Source organism: Pyrus communis, chromosome 7, assembly GCF_963583255.1.
Source record: "Pyrus communis chromosome 7, drPyrComm1.1, whole genome shotgun sequence".
Classification (NCBI taxonomy): domain Eukaryota; kingdom Viridiplantae; phylum Streptophyta; class Magnoliopsida; order Rosales; family Rosaceae; genus Pyrus; species Pyrus communis.
The window spans coordinates 6,924,679-6,952,575 of NC_084809.1; the positions used below are offsets into that span (position 1 = coordinate 6,924,679).

Below are 27,897 nucleotides of genomic sequence, written 5' to 3' on the forward strand. Positions count from 1 at the left end.
GGTCCAGCACCAAAACTAACCAAACATGTGGAATATAAAGCTTCTATTATTGTGAAAAATAATAGGTTTTTAATTCAAGTGATATTTTAACTTAAGAAAAGTGATAATTTCACTCTTTTACTATCGATATACGTTTTTGTTTAACCAAATTTTTTGTTTATGTTTAATTTATTCAGTGTAATAATTAGAATTAAGAATGGTGTGTAGAAGGAGAAAAATGATATACGGTTATCATCTTTCTAATTTAAACTAAAATACGAGAAAAATATTTGAACATAAATGTAAATAATAAAACACACTGCTTTAACCAACTTGATTACACTCTGAGTTTGGAAAGATTGTAATAGGTTTGATTGTGTAGTTTCAAAAGGAAATGATAAGAATAGTGTAGCGTGGGTGGTTATGTTGCTTTGGGATTGAAGGTTTGGTAATGTATGGAATAATTGAGATTGAAAAGATCAAGTCTAATAAACGGAGGACATGTGGAGAATCAACTTTTGCCATAGAGTGGATGCCCTTCTTTGTTTTCTTCCCTTGAAACAACCAAGCACTTGAACCCAAAAACTAACTAATCATTATTATTCTTCGTTTTGAGAAACTTTTCAATGTGTCTGAAACACATACAGTACGTCATATATTCTTATACAAATGGAGATATGTTTTTTTTTTCTTTCTTAAGTATCCCTCGACTTGTACAATGACATGATATATGTGTCTGTGTTCCGGACACCATAAAAAATTTATCCTTCCTTTATTGAAATGAAAAAGTAATTCACGTATACCACAATTCTTTCACGAAAGATGGTGTTCTTAAAGTAATGACACATTTATTTACTTGAAATTTAAATTATTCTGATTTTGAGTAAAATATAGATATTGAAATTATATACGTTTACTATTTACTGATACATACAACACAAAATACAAAAAAATATGTTATGTGGTTGTCACACTACAATCCAAAATCTAATACTTAAAAGACTAGGAATCAATTTATTATGTGATATTAGAGGAGTATTTTTATTCACCATCATCAATTGATGGCGATGCTCACAACCCTATTTATTACCGTTGAACAAGTTTAAATTTTGAGATCCGTGGAGCAGATAGATACAAAACTCAAAATTTAAACTAATCAAACAATAATAAGTAGAGTAGTGAGCATTATCACCATTTGAAAGTGGTGAACAAAAATACACCCATATTCCAGATATTGATATACATCTCATAAAATGAATCACAAAAAAGTAGAAACTCACATCTCTTAATTACAAATGCAACTGAATAGATCATGGTTTCTTGTTGAGATGGGCTACCAAGCAATAATTTCAACCACCCTGGTTTATTCTTCTTGTTTTGAGCTATTTTCCTCTCCTTCTTGTTCCTTTTGGTGCAATCCATAACTCCAACTATCTCCCTCTAAACTAACTAATTTTTTTTATAAGTGATATTCCAACTCTAAACTAGATTAAGGAGAGAGGAGAGGCTTTGAACCCGGCACGCAGTGAGTTGAAGAGAAATGGCATAAGCTCCAAGACAATCAACCACTTGCTAATGGCTCGTTTGAAAATGTTTTTAAAATGATTAAAAACACTTTTGATGAAAATGTTTTAGAAACCAATCTTTAGTAAAAATTCAAGTGGATTCTGTAAAAGCACTTTAAGTGCTTCTTGCAGGAAGCACATATTTGGTGCTTCTTCCAAAAAGCACTTAAAATGCTTTTGGAATCCAAAACCAATTTTACCAAAAGGCTTTCCGTCATTTTAAAAGAACTTCCAAGTGAGCCTTTGACTAAGTCATCATAACTCCATTCCTTCAAGATATTAGTTCCGAGCTAGGCATATGTCAATTTTGGAGGAAGGATGATGAGAACTTATAGAACTTAATTTTCAGAGAAGAAGCTTGCCTGAACTTCAATAGAGGGGTTGGGAAGAAACTGAAAAATTCATTCCAAATTGGACAATAGCAATCAGATTGCTGACACTTGATTCTGATTTCAGCCACTGCAGATTCAATTAGACTTTTACAAACTGTTTCTCAGTTGCATGATACGATTGGCAACTCGGATTGAGCCGTAGTACATTTGGGAACCAAAGTCGCCTAGTACAAGGCCGAAAGTACAAAGCTCAGCCTCCGAGCCATTTGTAGGAGTGGGGCGGGTTTCTGCCTCATATAGCTGGTGCCGGAGACTGGGGGAAGTTTAGGAGAGATGAGGAGACCCAGCAGCTGCATAACCTTCCCATCCTCGCATCAAACATAAGATGCCGGAAATTCTTCCACAACCGCCAGAAGTAGGAGGGAGGTAGCAGCTAATTCTTCCACTATACAAAATGATGGAATTACAAGAAATTCTTTAAGGACAGTACTATGAAATACCAATCCACAAGGTAACTATGAGTTACAAAAAATCTCACGAAAAATGACTGCCGGGAAGGAAACACCAAAAAAGAATCCCTTCTACGGTTCTTTTTTATATTTGTCGGAATCCACAATATAGTTCATACCAATAAAATCAAAGGAAATACTAGGCAAAGGATCAGCAAAACACAACCGATGGGGACAATAAAGCTTATTTCGTCCCTTATCAGAACCAAAATCAAGGAGTAAAAGATGAAAGGAAACGCTCAAGAACAAATATTTACGGTGCAATTATCGTTTGGGAAAACTAAAACGTTGAAGCTACACGGAGTGACAAAGATTCAAGAGATCAATGATACAGAAAGTTATCACACACTAACATTTTAGCATACTAGCACAATTAGAGGAAAATTAAAAAAGTGTTTAACTGGAGCAAAATGGGCTCAATTTTAGAAGGGCCTGAGTAATCCCTACACTAAATATTCCTAATCATATTAAAATGGTTAGGTCAAATTTAAATGATCATTTATCCTGGAAGTTTGAACCAGAGACATTATTTACGTTAGGTAAAATCGGGTGGCACCTATAGATAACCTCTTGTTGATAATTCAGAAATAAAATGGTTCCACTCGCAGACCGTCCAAGTGATGATCCAAGGGATCATTTGGTTAGGTTTTTGCTTTAAGTTTCTTTTTCTTTTTCTTATGATAAATAAAGAAGAGAGAACGAAAATAAAGTGGAGAGAAAGATAAAGGAAAAGACATCGAATGAGTTTTTAAAATAAAAAATAAACTATAACAGAAAACCAAAATGTCACTAAAAGGGCCTCAACGTATGTTATTGTAAAACTGAGGTATACATGTAAACGACTGTTGGTGTATGATGTTACGGCAGCAAAATAATGCAACATTGGTATCAAACAAGGTGTACCTTAACATCTTCTTGCCCAATATTTCTGAGGAAAGAGGAAACTTTCGACTATGGAACATTGAAGCTGCACCACCTGCAAGTACATATGCCAAGAATGTCTCCATTTTATAAACACCATGACAGCATGAATATTTTCTAGGCATGTCAAACCAGCCAAATGAGCACCGTTAAAAAGATATCAAGATAATCCATGTAATTAGGAAGCCTGCTATGCAGAAATACTCTAAACCCTAAACCAACTAACGCACTATACAGATGGTAAATCAATCATACCTATCCACACAAAAAGAGAAACTAAAATAAATGGTAGATATCTTTCATGAATACTTTAGCTTGACTAACCTATATGTCTTCCTAAGGAATCTGCTTCATGCAGACCAGAATTCAGTTTATCTTCTGAAAATGACTTGTCACTTCTACATATATAGAATAACAAAGCAATCGTCAAACTTATTTTTTTGGTGATTTTAGACAAACGATGCCACCAACCAAGCACCAAAAAATGTAATAGAAATCAACGAATGCTAATGAAGTTGAAGGCAAAAAGTGCCATCTACTTACCATGAATTACATGGTCAAGCTGCAAAGTAGTCACAACATAGGAATATATACACCTCAGGCCAAAAACAGTGCCATTTCTCATTAGTTGATAAATGAATCTAGATAATGAATTTTCTGTGCCTCCATGTGTATAAAGAAACCATGATCAATGTACATCCTTCAAATCTTTGTTAACAATTTGCGAAGTCACCACAGTATCGTTTATTTTAGAAAGTTCTCTGGCCAAAATAACATACGTCTCGGTACTGATACTGCATTTTTCAGATTCAATAACATGAAGAAACTTCATGCATAAATCTGAATTCCCTTCCTTCAGTAAGCCATCAATTAACACAGTCCAAACAATCTCATCAGTATTCCATTGTTTCTCTAGCATCCTTCTGAATAATGTTTCAGCTTCTTCCACTCGACCCACCCTGCAGAGGACACTAATAAGTGCCTTATAAGATGATAAGTGAACCTCAAATCCTCTATCTGCCATCAAACCAAAAATTTCCAGCGCAGAATCCACTTTCAAATTTGTACAATAAACAAAGAATAGAGACAGATAAATCTTATTAGTGGGGCAGAACCCTTTATCTTTCATATGCTGCAGCAACTGATCCGCCACATAATATCTGCCATCTCTGCACAAGCCTCTCACTAAAATATCATAGGTATGAACAGTTGGTTCACATCCATACTCTGACATCCTAGCTAAGAGATTACACAACACCTCAAAAAAGGTATAGCTCTCATCAGAGCTGCAACTATACGTTTCTTCATGTTGGGACTCAAGGCCCACAACATTCTCTGTCAGCAACTGGCTTTCCCTTTGCAACCCCTTGACCAACACAGAATAAGTTCGGTAGTTGGGCTTGCAGCCAACATCAACCATTCGCCTAAGGAGCAGAAATGCATGATCTAGCTTGCCAAGCATAACAAATCCATCAATGAGTGTGGTATATGTTACCTCATCAGGAACCAATCCTTTCCTCTCCATTTCTTTAAGTAACCTCTCAGCATCATCAGCCTTACCCTCACGACATAACCCAAAAATGAGTGAACTATATGTATACAAGTTCGGCAAGCAACCCTGCTTTCCCATTTCATGGTAGATTTGGAATGCAACGTCAGTACTGCCATTCCCACAGAGGCACCTAATTAGAGATGTGTAGGTAATGACATTTGGAGCCAGTCCTTGCTCCCCCATCTTTGTACATAATTTTTTAGCTTTTTCAATCTGATTATCATTGCACAAACCACTTATAATGGTATTGTAGGTTTCAATACCCGGACAGCAACCATCCTCCGCCATCCGCTCAAATAATGCCAATGCAGCATCTACCTTCCCCTCCGCACAATATCCAGCAATCAAAGCAGTGTAAGTGACCTGATTGGGAAGAATGCCTTGTTCTACCATCTCATGGAAAATAGTAGATGCATCTTCAGACTTACCCTCCTTGCATAACCCAGAAATAAGTTCAGTATAAGTCCATTCATCTGGTTCACATCCACTCCATTTCATCAAATCCAATAACCTCACTGCATTGTTTAATTTACCCCCATCAAGGTATGCATTGATAAGTGTGTTATAAGTTATCACATTTGGAGAGGGTCCCACTTTCAGCATTTTGCTTAAAAGCGTCATTGCCTTATTAATGTTACCCATCAAACAGAAAACCTTGATGATTCCGTTGTGTGTTTGGGTATTTGACATGGTACCATGTCTTTCCATCCAATAAAAAATCTTCTGAGCCATGCCATATCTTCCTGTCTCACATAATTCATTTATCAATGTATTGAAGGTAACCGTGTTTGGGACCAAACCGTCCTTCACAAGTTTGTGATAGAGTCCAACAGCAACATTGAATTTTCCTGTCTGAGACAACCCGCTGATCAATGCTGTATAAGTATGAACGTTAGGATGGCAACCCCTGCCCCTCATACTTCTGAAAAGCCCAATTGCTTCCACCAGTCGATTGGCCTCACATAGTGAAGTAATTGGGACAGTGTAAGTAAATACTGTGGGTTCAATCCCTTTCTCTACCATTTCATCAAGCATATCCAGTGCCTCATCCACCCTTCCCTCATTGCATAGCCCATTGATGAGAGTTGAATACGTAACTGAATTGGGGTCACAACCTGCCTTCACCATCTGATCATAAACTTCAAATGCCAAATTCACCTTACGATTTCTACAATGCCCAAGAATCAACGATGTATAAGTAAAAACATCCGGGAACATATCGAACTGAAAAATCTGGCTCAAAATCACCTCTGCTTCCTGAACCCTGCCTTTCTTACACAATATATTGATCATTGTATTAAATGTCAACAAACTTGGTCTAATCCCACTATTAAGCATCTGAGTATAAACATTTCGAGCTACACTAACCATCTCGAACTTTCCCAATTGTATCAAAAGTGTATTAAAACTAAACAATGTGAACTGAAAACCAAGTCCATTCAAATCATTCAAATACTCAATTACCCATTTGAGCTCTTCCTCCTTCCTACAAGCCTTGATCATCAAAATCCTCACACGGTCCGCAGGCGCAAAAAGCCGCTCCCTCACAAGCCGATTAAGCATTGACGAGAAGCAGCCCATATCGTGTTTGTAAAAATGCGTCTTAGAAACCCAGTAGAAGAATCTCAACGCCGAGTCAGTGTTACGGTGGGACTCGATGATCTTCGACACGTGATGGGTTCTGAGCTCGGGTCCGAGCCAGCTGAGCTCCGAGCTCCGTTCCCATTGGGGGTCGCTCAAAATGTCGCAGATTCTGGCGACCAAGTCCTGGAAAGGTTTGGAGGGTTGAGCGGGTTCGGAGAAAAGCCTGGTTCTTGTTGAGAATTTGAGAAAATGGTCGGAACCCAATAGAGAGCGGAGGGTATGGACGTGGAGGGTTTGGAGGGGCTTTAACATTTCGAGCTATGGGGAGGTCATGTGGGATTGCAGAAGAAGAAGATGGTAAAGTTTGGGACTTTTGCGGGTTTTCAGAGATCTGGGGGTTGAAGGGGGTTGATTGGTAGGGGGGAAGCGTGGGTCGACTCGGCGAGTTGGTGAACGTGGTCATTGGAGAGCCATAGCTAGCAGCTTACTGGAGGTGGAGGGAAGTGGAGAGAAAGGTTACGCTGTTGAATAAAAGCTAGGGTTATTTCACTCGGAGACGGAAAAAGAGGGAAATTTAACAGAAAGGCCAAATTGCAGTAACTTTCACTTTCATCCCTATAATACAAATTCTTGCATTTTCATCTTTGTTGTTTTGGTCTATTTTGACTTTAGTTGGGCCCCGCTAATTAAATTAGTTTTTGGGCCTAAGTTTGTGCACATCTTCTCATTTAAAAAAAAAAAAAAATTTATCATTTGACAAATTGGTGTACGATGATGTCGAAGTTGAAAAATATAAAAATCTAGCATATAAAAACTTATTATGAGCGATTATTGCGATAATATTTTTCTTGAATATTAAAAATGAAAAAGAAGATTAACAAATATATGACAAAAAACATTGTCGAAAATATTTGGGTCCCTCAATTCTCTAACTGGTAGTCTTGTAATCATGTATAGTAACTCTAGACATTATCTTCACTTGCTACTAATGAGAGAACGGGAGGAGTGTACTTGCGAAGACACTCTGACACTCAAGTTAGTGAGTGTTTGAGATGATTGTCGTAAGCTTTGGAATAGTTGGTACCTTTTCCTGTTTACTAGGTGAGTTACCTTTACATTTGAAGTATTAAGCTTCAAGTTCATGTTCGTTAATTTTCTTTATAATCCACTAATAACTCTTATCATAAACGCAATATGATCACATAACAAATTACTGACTTGATCGTAGCTCCACTTCCCTATAGAGTGCACATACCTTATTTGGTTGAGGAGTAAAATATGCTCCCATGTTCCTTAACCCACAAACACTAAATCCATCATGAGTAGGTAGCAATTAACAAAAGAAAAGAAAAAACAGTAGGCATTTGACGGATTTGACCAACAGTGTTAACTTAATGAAATTACAGAGGATGAATATGTAAGAAAAAAAACTACAAGGAAGAAATTAAAAACCGAGATAAACTACAGGACTATTAGTGAAATTTAGTTGTGGATATAGATGGGCCACTCAGAAGGTTAGACCCCTTGGTTGTGGTTATCATCTGATCCACCAACGCCATTGCAGGTTGCAGCAATGCTTCAGCTCACACCATCTCTCTCTCTCCTCCACAAACCATTTCTCTCTCCTCAAACCCTAAACCCCTTCCAGCTTCTCCAAACATGCAAAACCCTACAAGAAGCAGAGCAGCACCACGCCCTGTTTCTCAAGACCGGAACTTTCAGCCACCCTTCAGTCGCTTCCTGCTTCCTTTCTCTCTATGCCGACCCCAAAATCAACAGCCTCGACTACGCCCGCTCCGTCTTCGACCAAATCGAACAACCCACGTTGGTGTCTTGGAACGTTCTCATCAAATGCTACGTCGGAAACCAGCGGTCGCATGATGCCATTGTTTTGTTCTATGAATTGGTTCATGAGCTTGTTCCCGATAATTTCACTGTGCCGTGCGTGATTAAGGGTTGCGCTCGGTTGAATGCGATTGAGGAAGGGAAGCAGATTCATGGGTTGGTGTTGAAAATTGGGCTTGGGTTGGATAAGTTTGTGCAGAGCAGTTTGGTGAGTTTGTACTCGAAATGTGGTGAGATTGGTTTGGCTCGGAAGGTGTTTGATGAAATGCGTGACCGAGATTTGGTAACTTGGAATTCGTTGGTGGATGGGTATGCGAGGTGTGGAGAAGTTGAAGTGGCAATGGAGTTGTTTGATCAAATGCAGGAGAGGGATTTGTTTTCTTGGACTGTTTTGGTCGATGGGTTGTCGAAATGCGGGAAGGTGGAGATGGCTAGGGAGGTGTTTGATAGGATGCCGAATAGAAATTCGGTTTCTTGGAATGCCATGATTAATGGGTACATGAAAGCTGGAGACTTTGAGACGGCTCGTCAATTATTTAGTGGGATGCCGGCAAGAGATGTGATAACTTGGAATTCAATGATTGCAGGTTATGAATTTAATGGGAGGTTTATGGAAGCATTGGAGTTGTTTCATGAAATTTTGAAAGAAGATGTCATGCCTAGTCATGCTACATTGGTCAGTGCTCTTTCAGCCGTTTCGGGATTAGCTATCCTGAGTAAGGGGAGATGGATTCATTCTTTCATGGTAAAACATGGATTTGAGTTAGATGGCGTGCTTGGTACATCCTTGATTGATATGTATTCCAAGTGTGGGAGCATTGAGAATGCTCTGACCGTATTTCGAGCTATACACAGGAAGAAATTGGGGCACTGGACTTCTATAATTGTTGGTTTAGGAATGCATGGTATGGCTGACCAAGTTCTTGAGCTATTTCTCGAGATGCGGAAGAATGGAATGCAGCCTCATGCTATAACTTTTATTGGAGTCTTGAATGCATGTAGTCATGCGGGATTGGTCGATCTTGGCCGTTTCTATTTCAATCTGATGACAAATGATTATGGAATTGAACCCACAATTGAACACTATGGTTGCTTTGTAGACATTTTATGTCGGGCTGGCTGTCTGGATGAGGCGAAGAATGTCATTGAAAGTATGCCCATGAAACCAAACAAAGTAATCTGGATGAGTTTGCTCAGTGGTGCTCGGAATCATGGAAATGTTGAACTTGGCGATTATGCTGCTCGTCACCTGATTGAAGTGTCTCCCGACACTATTGGATGCTATGTTGTTCTTTCTAACATGTATGCTGCAGCTGATCAGTGGGAGAAAGTTTCACAGGTAAGGGAAATGATGAGAACGAGAGGAGTCAAAAAGGACCCGGGATGCAGTTCCATAGAGCACAGAGGTGTGCTTCATGAGTTTGTTGTGGGTGATAAATCACATCCTCGGACAGAAGAGATATATTCGAAGTTGAGTGAGATGAGAGAGAAACTGAAATCTGTAGGACATGTTCCTGACACAAGCCAAGTTCTGTTGTGTCTTGAAGAGGAAAAAGAGAAGGAAGCTGAACTGGAAAACCATAGTGAAAGATTGGCTATTGCATTTGGTCTCATTAATTCGGAAGCTGGGAATCCTATTCGCATTATAAAAAATCTTCGTGTCTGTAGCGATTGCCACTCTGTCACTAAACACCTGTCCAGTATCTATAATCGTGAGATTATTGTGAGAGATAATAGTCGTTTCCATCATTTCAGAAATGGCTCATGTTCTTGCAAAGATTTTTGGTGACTGACTTGTTTGTCTGCTGCATTGACGGCTGTGTTCAGCTGCTCACAGCCTCAAAGCAGGAAGCATCAGAATGCATCTACCTCTATGCTTGCGCTCTTAAAATTAGAGCAGCTATTGGTATCATTTCTTCTGATTCAGGCATATTTTTACGTGTTCATTTGATGTATTTTAGCATTATAGGCAGTCATGAATGTGCGTCTTCATTTAATGATGAGACTCATCCCTCGCAAAAGCTGCCCCTCTTGTAATAGGGATATGACTCATAGGTCTTGCTTTCCCAAAATTCTGCACTGGCGAGAGACTCGCACTAACAAGATAGGGAATCTTCATTATACAGAGTCTGAGTTTATAATGAGAGATAATAGTTGTTCCCATCATTTCTTTCACCCTCCATTGGAGAAAGGCGTGTATACTAGGTGCCCTTTGTATTAGAGGCAATCTTCATTGTATACTGATTACCGACAGATAATGTCAAAAATTCTGATTTTTCTCAAATTGACGGTTTCATACATTCTCTTTGTGCTTTGATTGAACTCAAAATTTTTCTACTTTCCCCAACCTAAGATGAAGAAACCTATGCCTGCACTCTTAACTTGGAATGGCCATTGTTGTCAGTTCTTTTGATTGTGGGAACTTCTTGTGTGTTTATTTAATATATAGCAGTACAGGCAGTCTTGATGCGTGTCCAGATGCTGAAACTCTTGCAATTAGAATGCAACTGCAGTCCCTGTATTGGCTAGAGACTTGTGCACCCCTTAGATATATGGGCTAGAGACTTGTGCACCCCTTAGATATATGGGCAGTCTACGTTATGCTGACGTTATAGTGAAAGGTAATAGCCATTCCCATTGTGCAATCTTCATTATACAGAATTCGTATACTTAGTGTCCATATAGATATAGTGAAAGATGATCACTCTTCCCATCATTTCTTTCACCCTAAGTTGACAGAATTCGTATACTTAGTGTCCATATAGATATAGTGTAGGCAATCATCATTGCAGAAATTTTATGCCCTAATTAAACTTAATTTGCCTAATGGTGACGGATTGATGAAGAAACCTGAGATCAATCTATGATCTTATGGTTTCAGCATTGACTTTCTCTTGTATTTCGCTAGTTCGAAGCATCCTCCATTTGTTTCGTAGTTTAGATTTACTATACTGCCACAAAGCATGCATCTAATGATAGGAATTCTTGAATGTGCAGCACAATTAGACAAATAAAACGAAGGAGCTTGGAGTTTTTTACTGGATACACCGATTTCAGTACAAGCAGTTTCTAGTAAAATTACATCAGAACTAATGGAGTCCACAACAAGAGAACCTCAACAAAAGCAGTAAGTTCGGGTAATGTTGCAGATGAACTGCCATCATTTGAGGTTTCTTCACTTTCCAGGGACGAAGTTGGTGGCGTAAGCCCATGCATTGTTGGCCACTGGGTCAGCGATGTGGTCGAAGAGGTTCTCCACCGGGCCCTTTCCAGTTACAATAGCCTGAACAAAGAATCCGAACATTGAGGTCATAGCCAGACGCCCGTTCTTAAGTTCCTTCACCTTCAGTTCAGCAAAAGCTTCGGGATCATCAGCAAGTCCAAGGGGGTCAAAGGCCCCTCCTGGGTAAAGTGGGTCTAGTCCTTCACCGAGTGGTCCTCCACCAACTCTGTATCCCTCAATGAATCCCATGAGCACGACCTGGACAGCCCAGATTGCCAAGATGCTCTGAGCATGGATAAGGTTTGGGTTGCCAAGGTAGTCAAGGCCGCCCTCTGAGAAGATTTGCGATCCAGCCTTGAACCAGACAGCCTCGCCGAACTTGACGCCATTCCTTGACAAGATTTCTGGGAAGACGCATCCCAGTGCACCAAGCATGGCCCATCTGGAGTGGATCACCTCAAGCTCACGGTTCTTGGCAAATGTCTCGGGGTCTGCAGATAGTCCAGCAGTGTCCCATCCGTAGTCTCCGGGGAATTCACCGGTCAAGTATGACGGAGTTTGCTCGGAGAATGGTCCCAAGTACTTCGGGCGGTCTGGGCCGTACCTGTTTTGTCGGTTACAAATGTAAACTTCTCGATGTTATATGATCATGTTCTTCTTGTAACAATGTAGCTATACATTGAGCTAGAATTTATGGTGTATATCATAAGCATGTCCGCTCATAAGCGTTTATGTTAGAAGTGTTTTTATTATAAACATGTACAAGTCTTTGTTTAAAATCCACATAGCAGGTACTTCTCAAAAAAGCGCTTCTACAACCCCAAATTGTTTGTAAGTTTTTATGTCAAATGTCGTTAGAAAACGTTTGATTTTCAGAAAGCGTTCATATCCGCACATGGAAATTTTAGTAGAGTTGCTTGGAAAGAAAGATAGGTTATGCTGACATGCTAGAGCCAAGGTACTTACCATATGCTCTGGGGGGCACTTTTGACGGTGCGCCGCATGGAGAAGCGGCCGCCGCCAAGGCCACCGATCTTTCGGACGAGCTCATTGGACTGCTTCAAAGCAGTCTGGCCAGCAAACGCTGATTGTTGGATTGCAGAGGTTGCCATTGCTTGCTGCCTTTTTTTTCTGTTTGAAGTTTTGGTGGTGTTGAGCAAGCCTGCTGAGATGCTTTCATCTAGGGAGAGGGCAGGGATGTTATAACGGGGAGTTGAAGATGATGTGGATTAGGATATCCACACGTCAGCGGCATCCTATTGGTTATCAAATAGATTTGGATTTCCAATCTGATAGTCGCAGAGAGTGAGAGGTTCTCTCTTTGCCACGTGGCAGACAGATGCTGTGATGTTTGTGGTTGGTGAACAGAGGCCACAAGTTGACGAAAAGACAAATGTTTCGCAGGTCCACGGGTAAAAACATAAAATTACCTTGGTGTTTTTGCAGGCTTGAGGTGAGTGGAATTTAACGGGAGGATGTGATCCACTTAAAAGGCAATGTCGTAGGACTCGTCGAACTACCATTGGCTGCTGTGAAAGAGTTGGATTGCTGCAGTAGCTTTTGACAAAACAGTAAATATAATAACGGGCCAGAAGTAGGTTGCAGTGGTAGAAGAGCATTCAAATTTACTTGACCTACGTAACTTAACTGGTTAAAAACGTTTACTTTAAATCTGTGGTCCTGTGTTCGAATTCACCCTCGCTAATATCGCTTGTATCGAAAATCAACATGTGATCTGGTGAACAGCAACCAAACTAGTAAATTAGAAGGGACATGGGGGAGCTGCATGCGAAGAGAGTAAGAATTTGCCACACCTTTGATATACAGAATCAACTATTACATTGTGGAGATGGCAGATACGAATGGCAATAAATAGCCTTACAAAGGAAACTGAAAATAAAGCAATGCAGTCCACGTACTAACAGCCCTATTTACGTGGTACACGAACACGACTAGAGATTAAAATCAACTAAACAACTTGTCCCTCAAGAATAGGGATTATTAACCACTACTTGAAGCAAACCCGAAAACAAGGAACCTAACCCTAACAGCTAGGAAATCCTAACAACTTCAACATTTAGTATTTGCAGATTAACGGATATACAGCGCGAGCGGAGAGATTTCTGGGCGGAAACAGTATGATGATACAGACAAGATGAGGAGCAAACAAATGGGAACGTATAACCAGTTGGGAACGTATAATCTGCGCTGCAGATGTGACAATCCAGCGTGTGAGCTCACCATCAGTGCCCGAGTTGTTCTTTGGAGGTGTGCTGAAAGGAATTTGAAGGCCCGAACAGAACCCCACGAAAGAGCAGCAAGAATGCAACAGATTAGCCACTGCAGTGCATTCAACCTCGCACCGCTGGCTAGTCCTTTTCCGAACTCAACAATGATCACCTGGATGATCAAAACAGCCGCCAACGCCGTCAGAAACCCATGGCTGCGGAGGACAACACCTAGCACTTCCTTTTTTACTATGTCCATGGCACCGAACAGATTAAGGACCTGGCATAAGGTGAAAGTATTGAAAATCATGGTATTCCGGACACCTTCGTTCATGCTCGGTACTACATTTCCCATGAAATGTAAGATCAGCAAGACGGAAGCCTGATACAAGACTTGAACTGCTATGTTTCCCCAGATGACTTTGGTTATAAGCCACTCGGTCCTCTTAGCAGGTCTTTGAGTGTGTCGTTCGGTGCCTTGTAACTCCATCACCATCATTAGGCCACCAAGAAGGCACATGATCAAGTTCACCCAAATCAAGTGAACTGTTGTTAGTGGGGACTCTCCCGAATGCATTGTTACGACTAGGGTCACTAGTAGCCCGGATATGCAAGTAGTGAGTTGAAGTTGACAGAACTGCTGAATGTTGTGGTAAGCACAAGCACCAGACTTCATATTCATGCTTAAGAAACATCCATTTCTGATTATAAGATCAGCGTTCTCTCTGGCCATCTCGGTGCTCCAGGGATACTCTACAATTCCTACATCAGCTGTTTTTAAGGTCAGAGCGTCAATGCTGGTTAGCCCTCCATAGAATCCAACTATGTGACCTTTTTTCTTTAACTGCTCCACAAGAAGAAACTTGTCCTTGGGGAGGGAACTTCCCATCACAGAGATCGAATCCACCTTATCCCGCCTTTCCATGGATTTGAGCCTTCGGAAATCTTGACCTTCAATTTCCATGTAATCTGAGTCAGGGGAGATCCCAAGCTCCCAAGCTCTAGCTTTCACTTTCGAGAGCTCATCCTCCGACACTAGTTTGATCCTTACTCCAGCTTCTCTAAGAGCCTCCACGACCAATCTAAGTTCTTCTTGATATGGACATCTAAGACCGACAAGTGCCAACAAAATCAAATCATCTTCGGTAGGATCTTCTTCTTCTGTTTTCTTGTATGCGTATGCAATCGGTCTAAGACCCTTCTTCTCCATCTTCTCGATCACCTGCTTGAATTTTCTCTTCTGGTATCCAATATTGAGACTTCCCCCTCTGTTATCATAGTAATGTGAACACATGCCTAATATTGTTGATGCTTCTCCGTCACAGTGAAGTTGCATAAACTGTTCATCATTCTCGATTTTCCTCAATACGACACCTCTATACTTCTCATTAGGGCTCCATTGTTTAACAATTTCAAATCTTCGATCCAATAACGCTTTACTTATCCCTCTGGTGTTCAGCCAAGAAATGAGCCGATCATTTTCTGGTGACGCGGTAGCTGAAATCCCCTGATGGAGAGCCTCAAGAACTCGGTCAGTTTCCAAGTCCACTTCACCACTGCTTAAATCTTTTTCGCCAATCCGAAATTCCTCGACCTCCGTCCGTTTGCACATTAAATCTGCCGTTGTTTCAATGCAGATGAAATTTATGAGTCCCATGGTGACACAAGCTGATAGATTCCGTGGATCTGCCTGATTTTTGGCAACCTTGTCCTTCCATTGAAAAAGGGCAACTGTAATTACAACAGGTATCCCATGTTGTATCCCTATGACCACGGTTGCGAGAACGCTTGCTAAGATGGAAGCCTTTCCTTGAGGTTTCAAGAAGATCTTCTCAAAGATCCTCATCACAAAATTAATTGAAACTTCACCTTTCAGGTCTGGCCTCTCGTTGTAGTTTTCGTGCTTCTTGAAGAATAGTAGGCGTATCAACATCACAAGTGCAATCAGTATCGAGACACAGCATGCAAGAAAATCCATACAAGCATTTGGTTTGTCCAGCAAAGCTTGTAGCAGTGTCTTTTCCGTTGGATTATGATTAGACACCAAGCTCAGCATCTCGGCCATAGCTGTATTAGCACCAACTGATGTCACAATCATGCGGCCACAGCCCTTAACGACCTTTGAACCCGAAAAAACAAATGGATTCTTCTTACAATCAATTTTCGGGCTCAATACCTCATCCAGAACCAGTTCCTCACCGTGATCTATGAACAAACCATCAGCAGGAACACAGTCTCCTTCCTTCAAAAGAACTATATCACCCGCCACAATGTCGGATATGGTAATCGGTGTAGGTTCTGTGCTACTTCTTTCAACATTCACCGTCAATTTGCTCCTATCCAGCAAGTGCTTCGCCAGCTTTCTCTGACGGAGGTAGTTCCCCACAGAACGGAAAGCAATAAGTAAGAACACGGCAGTGAGTATGGCAACACCGTCATGCCAGCCATCCTTGACTCCTTGATTCATGAATTCAATGGTGAACGATAACCCAGCTGAGAGCAAGAGGAAAACAATCGTGTACTGATTGAACGCCTCAAACAAAAAGTACAAGAAACCCTTTGCATCAACAGGGGACTTGGTAATGTTCCATCCTTCTGGATTTTGACCACCATCAACGGCACCTTCCTGCGATCAAATACCCGAATATAGTCAACTGAAGTACAATCATTCTCGACCATGTACAAGATTATAGAAAAAGTGGTTATTTTCTACAGGGTTGCTTGCTACCTCAAAGTGAGACCTGAGAAGTCGGAAGATGCCATCAACACCACCATGTCCGCAGAGTGAGTTCAAGTCCTTCTCCCTCACTATTTTAGCAACCTCTTTCGAAAGCTGTTCCTGGATGTCAATCACATGGTCAGAGGCAGTGGCTGGCGGCGCTGGTGCTGGTGCTAAATGTTCATAACTAGCTTCAAGCAGACGTCTGGTTTTCTTAATGCGTGATGAGAACAAAATGCCTTTAACAACATATCTCAGCGAGGTTCTCCTGCGTCTGATGCTCTGCCTAGTCAACCCGGCAGTAAGAGAGGCACCTTCAGCAGCTTGATCCTCTGTATTTATCTCGAGGGCCATGTTTCCTTGTGCAACAAGAAAATTAGAGAGATGATCAGACAAGAAATTGAGAAAATTTGATCTCTTGCCGCGGATTTGCAGCGAATGAGACGTTTAAGACAAGATTGGTAAGACTTTTTCCTCCATGTTAGATCTTGAGAAAATGAGTACGTACGAAATTAGACTCCTCCTAAACTGGTTGTGAGTAACGAGCATAGCTAGCTCGTAGTACTAGAACGAGATCATGACTGATACTGCTAGCAGGGACAAAAACTAACTACGAAATGATACTGAAAGCGATTTTAGAGAGAGGGGGTTTTGGAAACAGGACATCGGGTGCAAGGGTAAGCGCTCTTAACAGCTCGAGCTACAATGACTATGACTGCAATGCAAAGTTAGCTAGTGATCAAAGAAGGGTGAGGACTTGTGCAGTTGTGAATGTGAGGAGAAGTGGAGGGTTTCAGTCTCATTATATAGGCGATGGCTCGGGTGAATTGACAGCAATACCCTCTCGCAAGGGAAGCTTCCAGGAGGCTAGACTCTATATTACCTGGAAAATTCATCTACTTGGTTGTTATAAACTTAATTTGATGTCATAGGAGGCTTACACACCTCTTTTTAATTTATTCCTATCTATGAAGCATGATACGATTACGGATATAATGATCAATATGACACAACACGATGATATGTAAAATCTCTAAAAACTAAATATGATATCTCATGGATGTAACAATAAAATTGTGTAATTTAAAACATATTTTAACATGAAAGCATCCAAATTCAAGTGTGAGTTATATCACTTGTTTCCATTAGAGGCGAACTCTAATTGAAACAAGATTGGTAAGACTCATTCCCCTATGTTAGATCATGTAAGTAATGAGCATAGCTAATAGGAGGATTATGTACGTCTCTTTTTTTTCTTTTTTTTTTTCCTTCTTCTTCTTATTCACGTTTTATAAGCAAAAAAATTTAACTCAAGTGGCTCAAAGTTTTGCCACTCAGCCACTCAGTACTACGATCTAGTAGTATTCCTTTGTAAGTGAGAGGTAGAAAAAAAAGTGTTGCCACTCAATACTACAGCTGGTGGTATTTCTTTTCACTTGGATGTGAGAGATCTTAGGTTCAAATCTCGTGAATGACGAATTTGATACCAAATTAAATTAGCTTAGCTGAACTCCTCTTTCCCTAAATATATCGATAAACTCAAAAAATAAAACAAAAAAAAGCTAAAAGTGTTTATTATGTACCGAAAGTTTTTTATCAAAAAAATGGTATCACATATAGAGATCCCTATTTCTTTATGTTCTTTATTTGGTGTTTTGGATCTAAGTCCAAAAATATAAGTTGTTTTTGAAACTGCATCAAGTTATCTAATTACATGTAATAAAAAATATATATGTAATACCATTAATCTGTCAATTTTGTCTTTTTAGATGAAAATTTTAAATTCATTAGTTTCTGTGATATATTATAAAAAGAAAAAAAAATGCAATACAATGAATCTGTGCTATAGGTAGATTATGAACAAAAACCTATAACATATAGATTAATACAATTAATCAGTGATAAAGATTGATTATATAAAAAAAAATTATAAATGGGATTTGGAACAGAAGAACAAAAAATAACAAAAAAAGAGGAAATAATTAAAGAGATAATTAAAAGAAAATAATTTTTATAATAAATCTTATCAATAAATAAGATAATAAAATAATCCTAAATTTAAGAGATTGGACTTATTTTAGGAAGGATAGATAGATTCGTGTATGTTTTTTTTTCTTTTGCCGTAAACAATATGACGGGAGTAGCGGTGGTTGCGCCTACGGCTGTTTCGGGTGGGGATCCGAACCGAAAATGGAATCCCGAATCCCGAACCCAGAAAGGACCGAATTTTAAAGATCGAAATCAAACCGAAATTTCGAGATTCCCGAAACTTTGTCGGGATTTCAGTACGGTTCGGGATATTCTACAATAATTCAGAGATTTGTGCTCAATGTTTCAGTGAACAGATTTATACTTACAGCAGCTAATATATGTTTCCTTATTAAATATATATATATATATATATATATATATATATCGCATTTGGTTTTTCAGGGAAAAGATTCCCAAATTCTTGTGTTCAATAACCCAGAAATCTTACAGCCCTTGAATAAATATAGTGAGTGAAAGATCAACAACAGAAGAGAAAAAAGAAAACCCAATTAAATAAAACCAGAAATCCAAATCCATATATATTAAAACCCTAGAAATCTCCAAAGCCAGAAATCCATACCCTAGATTTCGGAAGCTCGAGAGCCGGTCGATCGAGAAGGAGAGAGAATGGGAGAGAGAGATAGCAGTGTTTCAGTGCGTGCGTGTATGGTTCGTCTGTGGTGTGGCCGAGATAGGGTATGGTGTGGTGTGGTGTGGTGGCTGGCCGGAGTTGAGATTCGGAGAATGTGGGCGGAGGAGAGGCAGAGTCGAGACTGAGAGAGATGAGATGGAGTTGAGAGGGTTCGTGCGTGTCTGCGAGAGAAGAGAATGATGAGAGACTGAGAGACGAAAAGAGAGCACAGAAAATACGATAGGAAAATGCATGAATTTAACAGAATAAATAATATAAAATCAAGTGATGAAAGAAATATAATATATTTAAATTAATGCGAAATCTTTTTTGTTTAGTGTGAAAATCCATTTTTGTTTTTAATTACAACGAAAAAGTTAAGGGAAATAACGGAAAGCAAAATTATTTTTGCTACTTTTTATTTAAGTTTGACAACGAGTGATTATATCATGTCAAATTTAAAAATAAAATAAACCTCTTCCTCCCTTCCACTTTAGGTTTTCTCTCACTCTATTCCTCTCTGCTTCAATTTTAAATGCAAAGTAAAATATTTCGCACACATTTTATGTGTGGGCATGTACTAGTGTGTGTGTATAAAGCATGCGTCTATTTTTTAAGTTGCATCTCATAAATCATTCTTATAAAATACTAGTCAAATCGGAAATATTTGAGACATCTAATTGAATTCAAATAAATTAATGAACACTTTGTTCTTTAAGAAATATTGAAATTTTATCGTGATAATTAAATAGACAAACTATTTTGGATTGAATTGAATTTTACAAGAATGATATATGAATTGAAACTTACAAAATAAACTATTTATATCATTGAAGTTCAATATAGAGTGGATTCTACAATTAATCTTGATTTTTATTTCGGTTCGGATTAACAAAGTAAACCATTTGTGAGGGAGGCAGATTGTCTGCCCTCTTGTTATGGTGCCCTCCTATTTGTGCTATCACGGTTAAATCATGTTAACATTTTATATTCTTATTGCTTTTTATCTTATTATCTCGATAAAAAAATCAATATAAAATATTGATATGGTTTAAATGTGATCGCACAAAATAGGAGGATACGGAAAGAGCATCATATTAGGAGGGCAGACAACCTCCCTACATTTATGAGACCAATTTCCGTACAGAATCCGGACGGCTTAAGAAATTAGCTATTTTTTTTCCACGCCGCCCGAGGACGCGCTTGGCACGCGGTTGTTGTGGAAAATTGGCCAAAGGAAAACAGTTCTTGCCACGTTGCGGGGTTTTGCTGAGATTTGAGATTTGTTGTAATATGTGCATAAATAAGACCAAAATTATTATCAATATTTTTTTCTTTTTAATAAACAATATGAAAAGTAGATTAAGTCTTATGTGATTTAAATTTGTTTATGACAGCATTTGAATTAAAAAAATTTCACGTATAAGTGAAATAAATAATCACTAAACCGTGATGTTAATCACTAATAAATCTTTTTTTAAATAAAATAATAACTTAGAAGAGGTGTTTTTTGGTCAAAATAAGAAAGAGGGGCTATGGCCATATCTTGTCTCCTATTTGGTAAAAAGAGAAACGACCATTCTGACCATATTAACAAAACTAAGGTAAAAGTTATGGGTAAAACACACACAAAACAATTTTGTTTTGTTTTTTCTCTCCCTCCTTTCTACAACTTCCAACCAGTTAAAAACAAATCACTAGTTCACTACTCTCGTTAAAAAATAAAGGGGTTTTTTGATATGAGTCTAAAGTAACTAAAAATTTGACCTATTTCAAAAGTCAAAAGTCACTAAAAATTGGATCTATTTCAAATTTTTCCAAAGATAAAAACATATATTTCTCTCACACACAAAGTGTGTGGCTTTTGCTAGTATATTATTGCACAAAACATGTTTGGCCACTCAAGGATGAGTAAGAACTCTTACTCAAAAATTGTTGTGTTCGAATCACAAAATTTTGTGTTTATGATTAGAACCGATTATATTATGAATCACTTTGTAAATATCATCGCTGCAAAAAAATGTATTAAATTTAAAGTCGTTTAGTTAATCTATTTTAGCAAATACAAAGACAGCTTGTAATGTTTTTACTAATTCTGTTAATTTATTTTTGTACATTTCGATGATTAAACGACTTTATATTTAATTGATTTTTCGTAGAGGTAATATTTATGTAGTGTTTTATAATATGAGTAATTTTGATTATAAACACAAAATATAACTTGAAAACAAATAATTTTAAATAGGAACTCCTACTCATCATTTGAGTAACCAATGATTGTTCTTCTACTAAAGCATTCGACAACACATTATGTTACCTAATTTTTCTCAGTAACCACTAACCAAACGCCATTGTTTATATTTTTGTTCTTGGGTCGTCAAGTAAATAACAAAGTTTCCCACTCTATTCTTTGTAAAAGTAAAATGAATAGACGGTTGGACGAACACGTTGTAATAATTTTCATTCGTTGGAACATCAGGTGTCATTTGTGACCGAAATGTGGAAAAAATTCTCATCGCAGAGAGGAGATTATCTCTTTGCCACGTGGTAGGCAGATGTTGTTAGGGATGGGCAACTGTTATGACGGATGGATAACCACGGTTATTTACTCATAACTGTTTATAAACGGTTAAGCACACTCATAACCGCATACTCATTTAACCATAACCGTTTACCCATCTTATTTACGCCTTTTTCACTTGTCTACATGTTGTTTAATAACATGAAAATTAAAAAAGAAAAAAATTTCATAACTGACAAGGAAACTCTAGTATATAAATTGGATTAGAGCGTGAGAAATTAAACTTTCATTTCAATTGGGCATGAGGTTCTAACCAAGAATAATAAAATATTAACAAAAACGAATCTAAAGTAGTTTTGCTGAGAATCGAAGGGCATTGAAGGAGGAAGAAGATTAAGAAGAAGAAGGGAGGAATTTGCAGAGAGTTTTCCTTCATTTCATTTGCAGTCATAATCTTGCTGAGTTTGCATCTTTGTAAAGTCAACACAAGGCATCCAAAATCACCATTTCTGATTAAAAATCAAACAATATCCTAAAAAATTGAATTCAGTCATCACCAACCCATAAAAATTACCTTGGTGTTTTTGCTGGCCTCAGGTGAAAAAGATCTACCTTTAATTCGGACTGCGAAAATTATTAGGGAACTGTTATTAACACTTCAAAAATCTCATTCTACGCTCCAAACTTTCTATATTTGGAAAGAAAAATACACTTGTGAGGAATGTATAATGAAATTTTTAGAGTGCCAATAACATTTCTCAATTATAAAGTACGGTAATTTATAAATACGTTGGAATTTAACGGGAGGATGTGATCCACTTAAAAGGCAATGTCGTATGACTCTTCGAACTACCATTGGCTGCTGTGAAAGAGTTGTATTGCTGCGGTAGTTTTTGACAAAACAGAAAATAATACCGGGCCAGAATTAAATTGCAGTGGAAGAAGAGCATTCAAATTTACTTGAACTACGTAACTCAACTGGTTAAAAGCGTTTACTTTAAACTTGCAGTCCTGTGTTCGAATTCACCCTCGCTAATATCGCTTGTATCCAAAATCAACATGTGATCTGATGAACAGCAAGCATTCTGGTCGATCGAATCGAAGGTTGATAAAAACCTAAGAACCAAACTAGTAAATTAGAAGGGACATGGGGGGAGCAGCATGCGAAGAGAGTAAGAATTTGCTACACCCTTGATATACAGAGTCAACTATTACATTGTAGAGATGGCAGACATGGTTTATTTACTGTATTTAGTATTTACAGATTAACGGATATACAGCGCGAGCGGAGAAATTTCTGGGCGGATGCAGTATGATGATACAGAGAAGATGAGGAACAACCAAATGGGAACGTAAAACCAAATGGGAATGTATAATCTGCGCTGCCGATGTGAGAGTTCAGCGTGTGAGCTCACCATCAGTGCCGAAGTTGTTCTTTGGAGGTGTGCTGAAAGGAATTTGAAGGCCCGAACAGAACCCCACGAAAGAGCTGCGAGAACGCAACAGATTAGCCACTGCAGTGCATTCAACCTCACGCAGCTGGCTAGTCCTTTTCCAAACTCTACAATGATCACCTGGATGATCAAAACAGCCGACAACGCCATCAGAAACCAATGGCTTCGGAGGACAACTAGTAGCACTTCCTTTTTTACTATGTCCATGGTACTGAACATATTAAGGACCTGGCATAAGGTGAAAGTATTGAAAATCATGGTATTCCGGACGCCTTCGTTCATGCTCGGTACTATGTTTCCCATGCAATGTAAGATCAGCAAGACGGAAGCCTGATACGAAACTTGAATTGCTATGTTTCTCCAGATGACTTTGGTTATAAGCGACTCAGTCCTCTTCGCAGGTCTTTGAGTGTGTCGTTCGGTGCCTTGTAACTCCATCGCCATCATTGGGCCACCAAGAAGACACATTATCAAGTTCACCCAAATCAAGTGAACTGCTGTTAGCGGGGACTCTCCCAAATGCATCGTTGCGACTAGGGTTACTAGTAACCCCGATATGCAAGCGGTGAGCTGAAGTTGAGTGAACTGCTGAATGTTGTGGTAAGCACAAGCACCAGACCTCATATTCATGCTCAAGAAACATCCGTTTCTGATGATAAGATCGGCGTTCTCTCTGGCCATCTCGGTGCTCCAGAGATCCTCAACAATTCCTATATCAGCTTCTTTTAAGGTCAAAGTGTCACTGATGGTTAGCCCTCCATAGAATGCAACTATGTGACCTTTTTTCTTTAACCTCTCCACCATGAGAAACTTGTCCTTGGGGAGGGAACTTCCCATCACAGAGATCAAATCCACCTTATCCAGCTTTTCCATGGAATTGAGCCTTCGGAAAGCTTGACCTTCAATCTCCGTGTCATCTGAGCCAGGGGAGATCCCAAGCTCCGAAGCTCTAGCTCTCACTTTCGAGAGCTCATCCTCCGACACCAGTTTGATGCTTACTCCAGCTTTTCTAAGAGCCTCCACTGCCAATTTAAGCTCTTCTTGATATGGACATCTAAGACCGACAAGTGCCAACAAAATCAACCCATCTTCTGTAGGATCTTCGGCTTCTGTTTTCTTGTACGCGTATGCAATCGGTGTAAGACCCTTCTTCTCCATTTTCTTGATCACCTCTTCAAATTTTCTCTTCTGGTTTCCAATATTGTGACTTTCCCCTCTGTTATCATAGTAATGTGAACACATGCCTAATATTGTTGATGCTTCTCCGTCGCAGTGAAGTTGCATAATCTGCTCATCATTCTCGATTTTCCTCACTAAGACCCCTCTATATTTCTCATTAGAGCTCCATTGTCTCTGCTCAACAGTTGCAAATCTTCGATCAACTAACGCGGCGTTACTACCCCATCTGGTGTTCAGCCAAGAAATGAGCCGATCATTTGCTGGTGATGCGGTAGCTGAAATCCCCTGATGGAGAGCCTCAAGAACTTGGTCAGTTTCTGAGTCCACTTCACCACTGCTTAAATCCTTTTCGCCGATCCAAAATTCCTTGACCTCCGTCTGGTTGCACATTAGATCTGCCGTTGTTTCAATGCAGATGACTGTTATGAGTCCCATGGTGACAGAAGCTGATAGATCCTGTGGATCTGCCTGATTTTCGGCCGCCTTCTCCTTCCATTGAAAAAGGGCAACTGTAATTACAACTTGCATCCCATGCTGTATCCCTATTACCACAGTTGCAAGAACGCTTGCTAAGATGGAAACCTTTCCTTGAGGTTTCAAGAAGATATTCTCAAAGATCCTCATCACAAAATTCATTGAAACTTCACCTTTCAGGTCTGGCCTCTCGTTGTAGTTTTCGTACTTCTTGAAGAATAGAAGGCGTATCAACATCACAAGCGCAATCAGTATCGAGACACAACATGCAAGAAAATCCATACAAGCATTCGGTTTGTCCATCAAAGCTTGTAGCAGTGTCTTTTCCAATGGATTACGATCAGACACCAAGCTCAGCATCTCGGCAATAGCTGTATTAGCACCAACTGATGTCACAATCATGCGGCCGCGGCCCTTAACAACCTTTGAACCCGAAAAAACAAATGGATTTTGCTCACAATCAATTTTCGGGCTCAATACCTCATCCACCACCAGTTCCTCACCCTGATCTATGAACAAACCGTCAACAAGAACACGGTCTCCTTCCTTCAAATGAACTATATCACCCACCACAACGCCAGATATGGTAATCGGTGTAGGTTCTGGGCTACTTCTTTCAACATTCACCATCAGTTTGCTCCTATCCAGCAAGTGCTTCTGCACCGACTTTCTCTGATTGCGGTAGTTCTGCACCGTAGGGAAAGCAATAAGTAAGAACGCGGTGATGAGTATGGCAACACCGTCATGCCAGCCATCCTTGACTCCTTGCTTCATGAATTCGATGGCGAATGAAAACCCAGCTGAGAGAAAGAGGAAAAAAATCGTGTACCGATTGCACGCCTCAAACAAAAAGTACAAGAAACCTTTTGCTTCAACTGGGGACTTGGTAATGTTCCATCCTTCTGGATTTTGACCACCATCAACGGCACCTTCCTGAGATTAAATACTCGAATATAATCAACTGAAGTACAATCATTCTCGATCAAGTACAAGATTATGGAAAAAGTGGTTATTTTCTACAGGGTTGCATGCTACCTCAAAGTGAGACCTGAGAAGTGGCAAGATGCGCTCAACACCACCATGTCCGTGGAGTGAGTTCAAGTCCTTCTCTCTCACAATTCGAGCAACCTTGTTCAAAAACCGTTCCTGGAGAGGGATGTCAATCACATGGTCAGTGGCTGGTGGCGCTGGTGCTGCTGCTAAAGGTTCATAACTAGCTTCACGCAGGCGTCTGGTTTTCTTAATGCGTGATGAGAACAAAATGCCTAGAACAACATATCTCAGCGAGGTTCCCCTGCGTCCGATGGTCTGCATAATCAAGCCGGCAGTAAGAGAGGCACCTTCAGCAGCTTGATCCTCCGTATTTATCTCGAGGGCCATGTTTCCTTGTGCCACAAGAAAATTAGAGAGATGATCCGACAAGAAATTAAGAAAATTTGATCTCTTGCCGCGGATTTGCAGCGAATGAGACGTTTAAGACAAGATTGGTAAGACTTTTTCCTCCATGTTAGATCTTGAGAAAATGAGTACGTACGAAATTAGACTCCTCCTAAACTGGTTGTGAGTAACGGGCATAGCTAGCTCGCAGTACTAGCACGAGATCATGACTGATCCTGCTAGCAGGGACAAAAACTAACTACGAAATGGTACTGAAAGCGATTTAGTGAGAGGGGAGAGGGGGGGGGGGGGGGTTGGAAACAGGACGTCGGGTGCAAGGGCAAGCGCTCTTAACAACTCGAGCTACAATGACTATGACTGTAATGCAAAGTTAGCTAGTTTGGGGGGGGGTGTAGGGGTTGGAAACAGGACGTCGAGTGCAAGGGTAAGTGCTCTTAACAACTCGAGCTACAATGACTATGACTGCAATGCAAAGTCAGCTAGTGATCAGAGAAGGGTGGGGACTTGTGCAGTTGTGAATGTGAGGTGGAGGGTTTCAGTCTTATTTATACAGGCGATGGCCCGGGTGAATTGACAGCAATACCCTCTAGCAAGGGAAGCTTCTAGGAAGCCAGACTCTAAATTACCTGGAAAATTCATCTACTTAGTTTTTATAAACTTAATCTGATGTCATAGGAGGCTTACGTACGTCTTTTTTATTTATTCCTATTTATGAATCATGATATATTACGGATACAGTGATCAATACGACACAACACGGTAATATGTAAAATCTCTGAAAACTAAGTACGATATGTCATGGATGTAACAGTAAAATTGTGTAATTCAAAACATATTTTAACATGAAAGCATCCAAATTCAAGTTAATTCAAGTGTGAGAGTTATATCACTTGTTTCAATTAGAGGCAAGCTCTTTGTATTCATCAACTTTCAACTAAACTTTGTTTCCATTAATTTTCCCTCTTAATTTCTCATCAGAAAGTGTAACGGTATTCTAAAAGCCGAATATTGGTATCTGATATGTATCTTATCTGACGAAGTATTGGATACGGATACGCAACCAAACTACTGTATTCATGTTTCATAGCTTTCTATTCGTGCTATATACGTCAAAAGTTTGTAACTCAAGTAGTTTAGAGCGTTTATTATATACTATAAGTCTGATATTAAGGGTAATGCTTATTTCTCTATGTTTTGTTTAGTAGTAAACGTTGTGATGGGAGTAGTGGCAGTTCGCCCTTGAGGACGCGTTTGGGACGCGGTAGCTGTGGAAAATTGGCAAACGGGGAGACTCGTTCCATCTTCCATGCGCTCAAAACTCAAAAATACAAATGGATGCGTTGACAATTCTTGCCACATTATGCGATTTTGCTCAGATTTAACGTTGTTTTTCTTGTAAACTATGTTCATGAATAATGCCAAAATTATTATTCTCACTTCATTTGATAAATCTTAAAAAAAAGTTAAAAAAAATAGTGAATCTAAGAGGAGGTTAGGAACGAGATTAAAAACAATTATTTCACGTTAGATAAGTGATTTAGAATTTGTGAGATAAAACCCCACATGATGCTCGAAATGGGTTCTGGCCATATATATTATCTGGTAACATATAAATTAGTTGATTCATTTGCAATTTTTTTAAAATAAATGATTAATTAAAAAAAAACAATTTTGATTATGAAATTATCTAAAATTAGATTAAAATGGACGAGTATTTTTGTGTTTTTTAAGGTCTTCCATGTTCAGTTGGGA

The 27,897-nt window shown here is 39.3% G+C and overlaps 4 protein-coding genes and 1 pseudogene across 6 annotated transcripts; 1 reads left to right on the plus strand and 4 right to left on the minus strand.

Annotated features, from left to right (window-relative positions):
* Positions 1-1,214: 1,214 nt before the first annotated feature.
* Positions 1,215-6,971, minus strand: LOC137739753 (pentatricopeptide repeat-containing protein At5g65560-like). Of its 3 annotated transcripts, XM_068479449.1 has the most exons (4): positions 3,850-6,971; positions 3,631-3,704; positions 3,289-3,361; positions 1,216-2,321 (listed from the first exon to the last, which is right to left on the minus strand). In XM_068479449.1, exon 1 carries the CDS (start codon positions 6,752-6,754, stop codon positions 3,995-3,997), a length of 2,760 nt encoding a protein of 919 aa, XP_068335550.1. In that variant the 5' UTR covers positions 6,755-6,971; the 3' UTR covers positions 1,216-2,321; positions 3,289-3,361; positions 3,631-3,704; positions 3,850-3,994. The 3 variants fall into 3 exon arrangements, with proteins under 3 accessions (XP_068335549.1, XP_068335550.1, XP_068335551.1); XM_068479448.1 differs by having other exon boundaries at positions 1,215-2,321; positions 3,631-6,971; XM_068479450.1 differs by lacking the exon at positions 3,631-3,704.
* A 969-nt stretch (positions 6,972-7,940) lies between these two features.
* Positions 7,941-10,424, plus strand: LOC137740041 (pentatricopeptide repeat-containing protein At5g48910-like; annotated as a pseudogene).
* Positions 10,425-11,296: 872 nt separating this feature from the next.
* On the minus strand, positions 11,297-12,690 carry LOC137740042 (chlorophyll a-b binding protein 151, chloroplastic). The gene is made up of 2 exons (XM_068479829.1): positions 12,477-12,690; positions 11,297-12,114 (listed from the first exon to the last, which is right to left on the minus strand). The coding sequence occupies exons 1-2, from the start codon at positions 12,620-12,622 to the stop codon at positions 11,463-11,465; spliced, it is 798 nt and encodes a 265-aa protein (XP_068335930.1). The 5' UTR covers positions 12,623-12,690; the 3' UTR covers positions 11,297-11,462.
* A 618-nt stretch (positions 12,691-13,308) lies between these two features.
* Positions 13,309-19,344, minus strand: LOC137739865 (calcium-transporting ATPase 12, plasma membrane-type-like). The gene is made up of 3 exons (XM_068479594.1): positions 19,069-19,344; positions 16,467-16,816; positions 13,309-16,364 (listed from the first exon to the last, which is right to left on the minus strand). The coding sequence occupies exons 2-3, from the start codon at positions 16,809-16,811 to the stop codon at positions 13,602-13,604; spliced, it is 3,108 nt and encodes a 1,035-aa protein (XP_068335695.1). The 5' UTR covers positions 16,812-16,816; positions 19,069-19,344; the 3' UTR covers positions 13,309-13,601.
* A 3,561-nt stretch (positions 19,345-22,905) lies between these two features.
* LOC137740446 (calcium-transporting ATPase 12, plasma membrane-type-like) lies at positions 22,906-26,127 on the minus strand. The gene is made up of 2 exons (XM_068480316.1): positions 25,783-26,127; positions 22,906-25,680 (listed from the first exon to the last, which is right to left on the minus strand). Exons 1-2 carry the CDS (start codon positions 26,125-26,127, stop codon positions 22,906-22,908), a joined length of 3,120 nt encoding a protein of 1,039 aa, XP_068336417.1.
* Between the last annotated feature and the right edge of the window lie 1,770 nt (positions 26,128-27,897).

Coding starts and splice junctions, on each gene's coding strand:
- LOC137739865 (XM_068479594.1), bottom strand. CDS start 16,811: ATGGCCCTCGAGATAAATACAGAGGATCAAGCTGCTGAAGGTGCCTCT. Junction 16,365..16,466: donor TTCTCAGGTCTCACTTTGAG/GTAGCAAGCAAC, acceptor ATTTGATCGCAG/GAAGGTGCCGTTGATGGTGG.
- LOC137739753 (XM_068479448.1), bottom strand. CDS start 6,754: ATGTTAAAGCCCCTCCAAACCCTCCACGTCCATACCCTCCGCTCTCTA.
- LOC137740042 (XM_068479829.1), bottom strand. CDS start 12,622: ATGGCAACCTCTGCAATCCAACAATCAGCGTTTGCTGGCCAGACTGCT. Junction 12,115..12,476: donor AGTGCCCCCCAGAGCATATG/GTAAGTACCTTG, acceptor CCGACAAAACAG/GTACGGCCCAGACCGCCCGA.
- LOC137740446 (XM_068480316.1), bottom strand. CDS start 26,127: ATGGCCCTCGAGATAAATACGGAGGATCAAGCTGCTGAAGGTGCCTCT. Junction 25,681..25,782: donor TTCTCAGGTCTCACTTTGAG/GTAGCATGCAAC, acceptor ATTTAATCTCAG/GAAGGTGCCGTTGATGGTGG.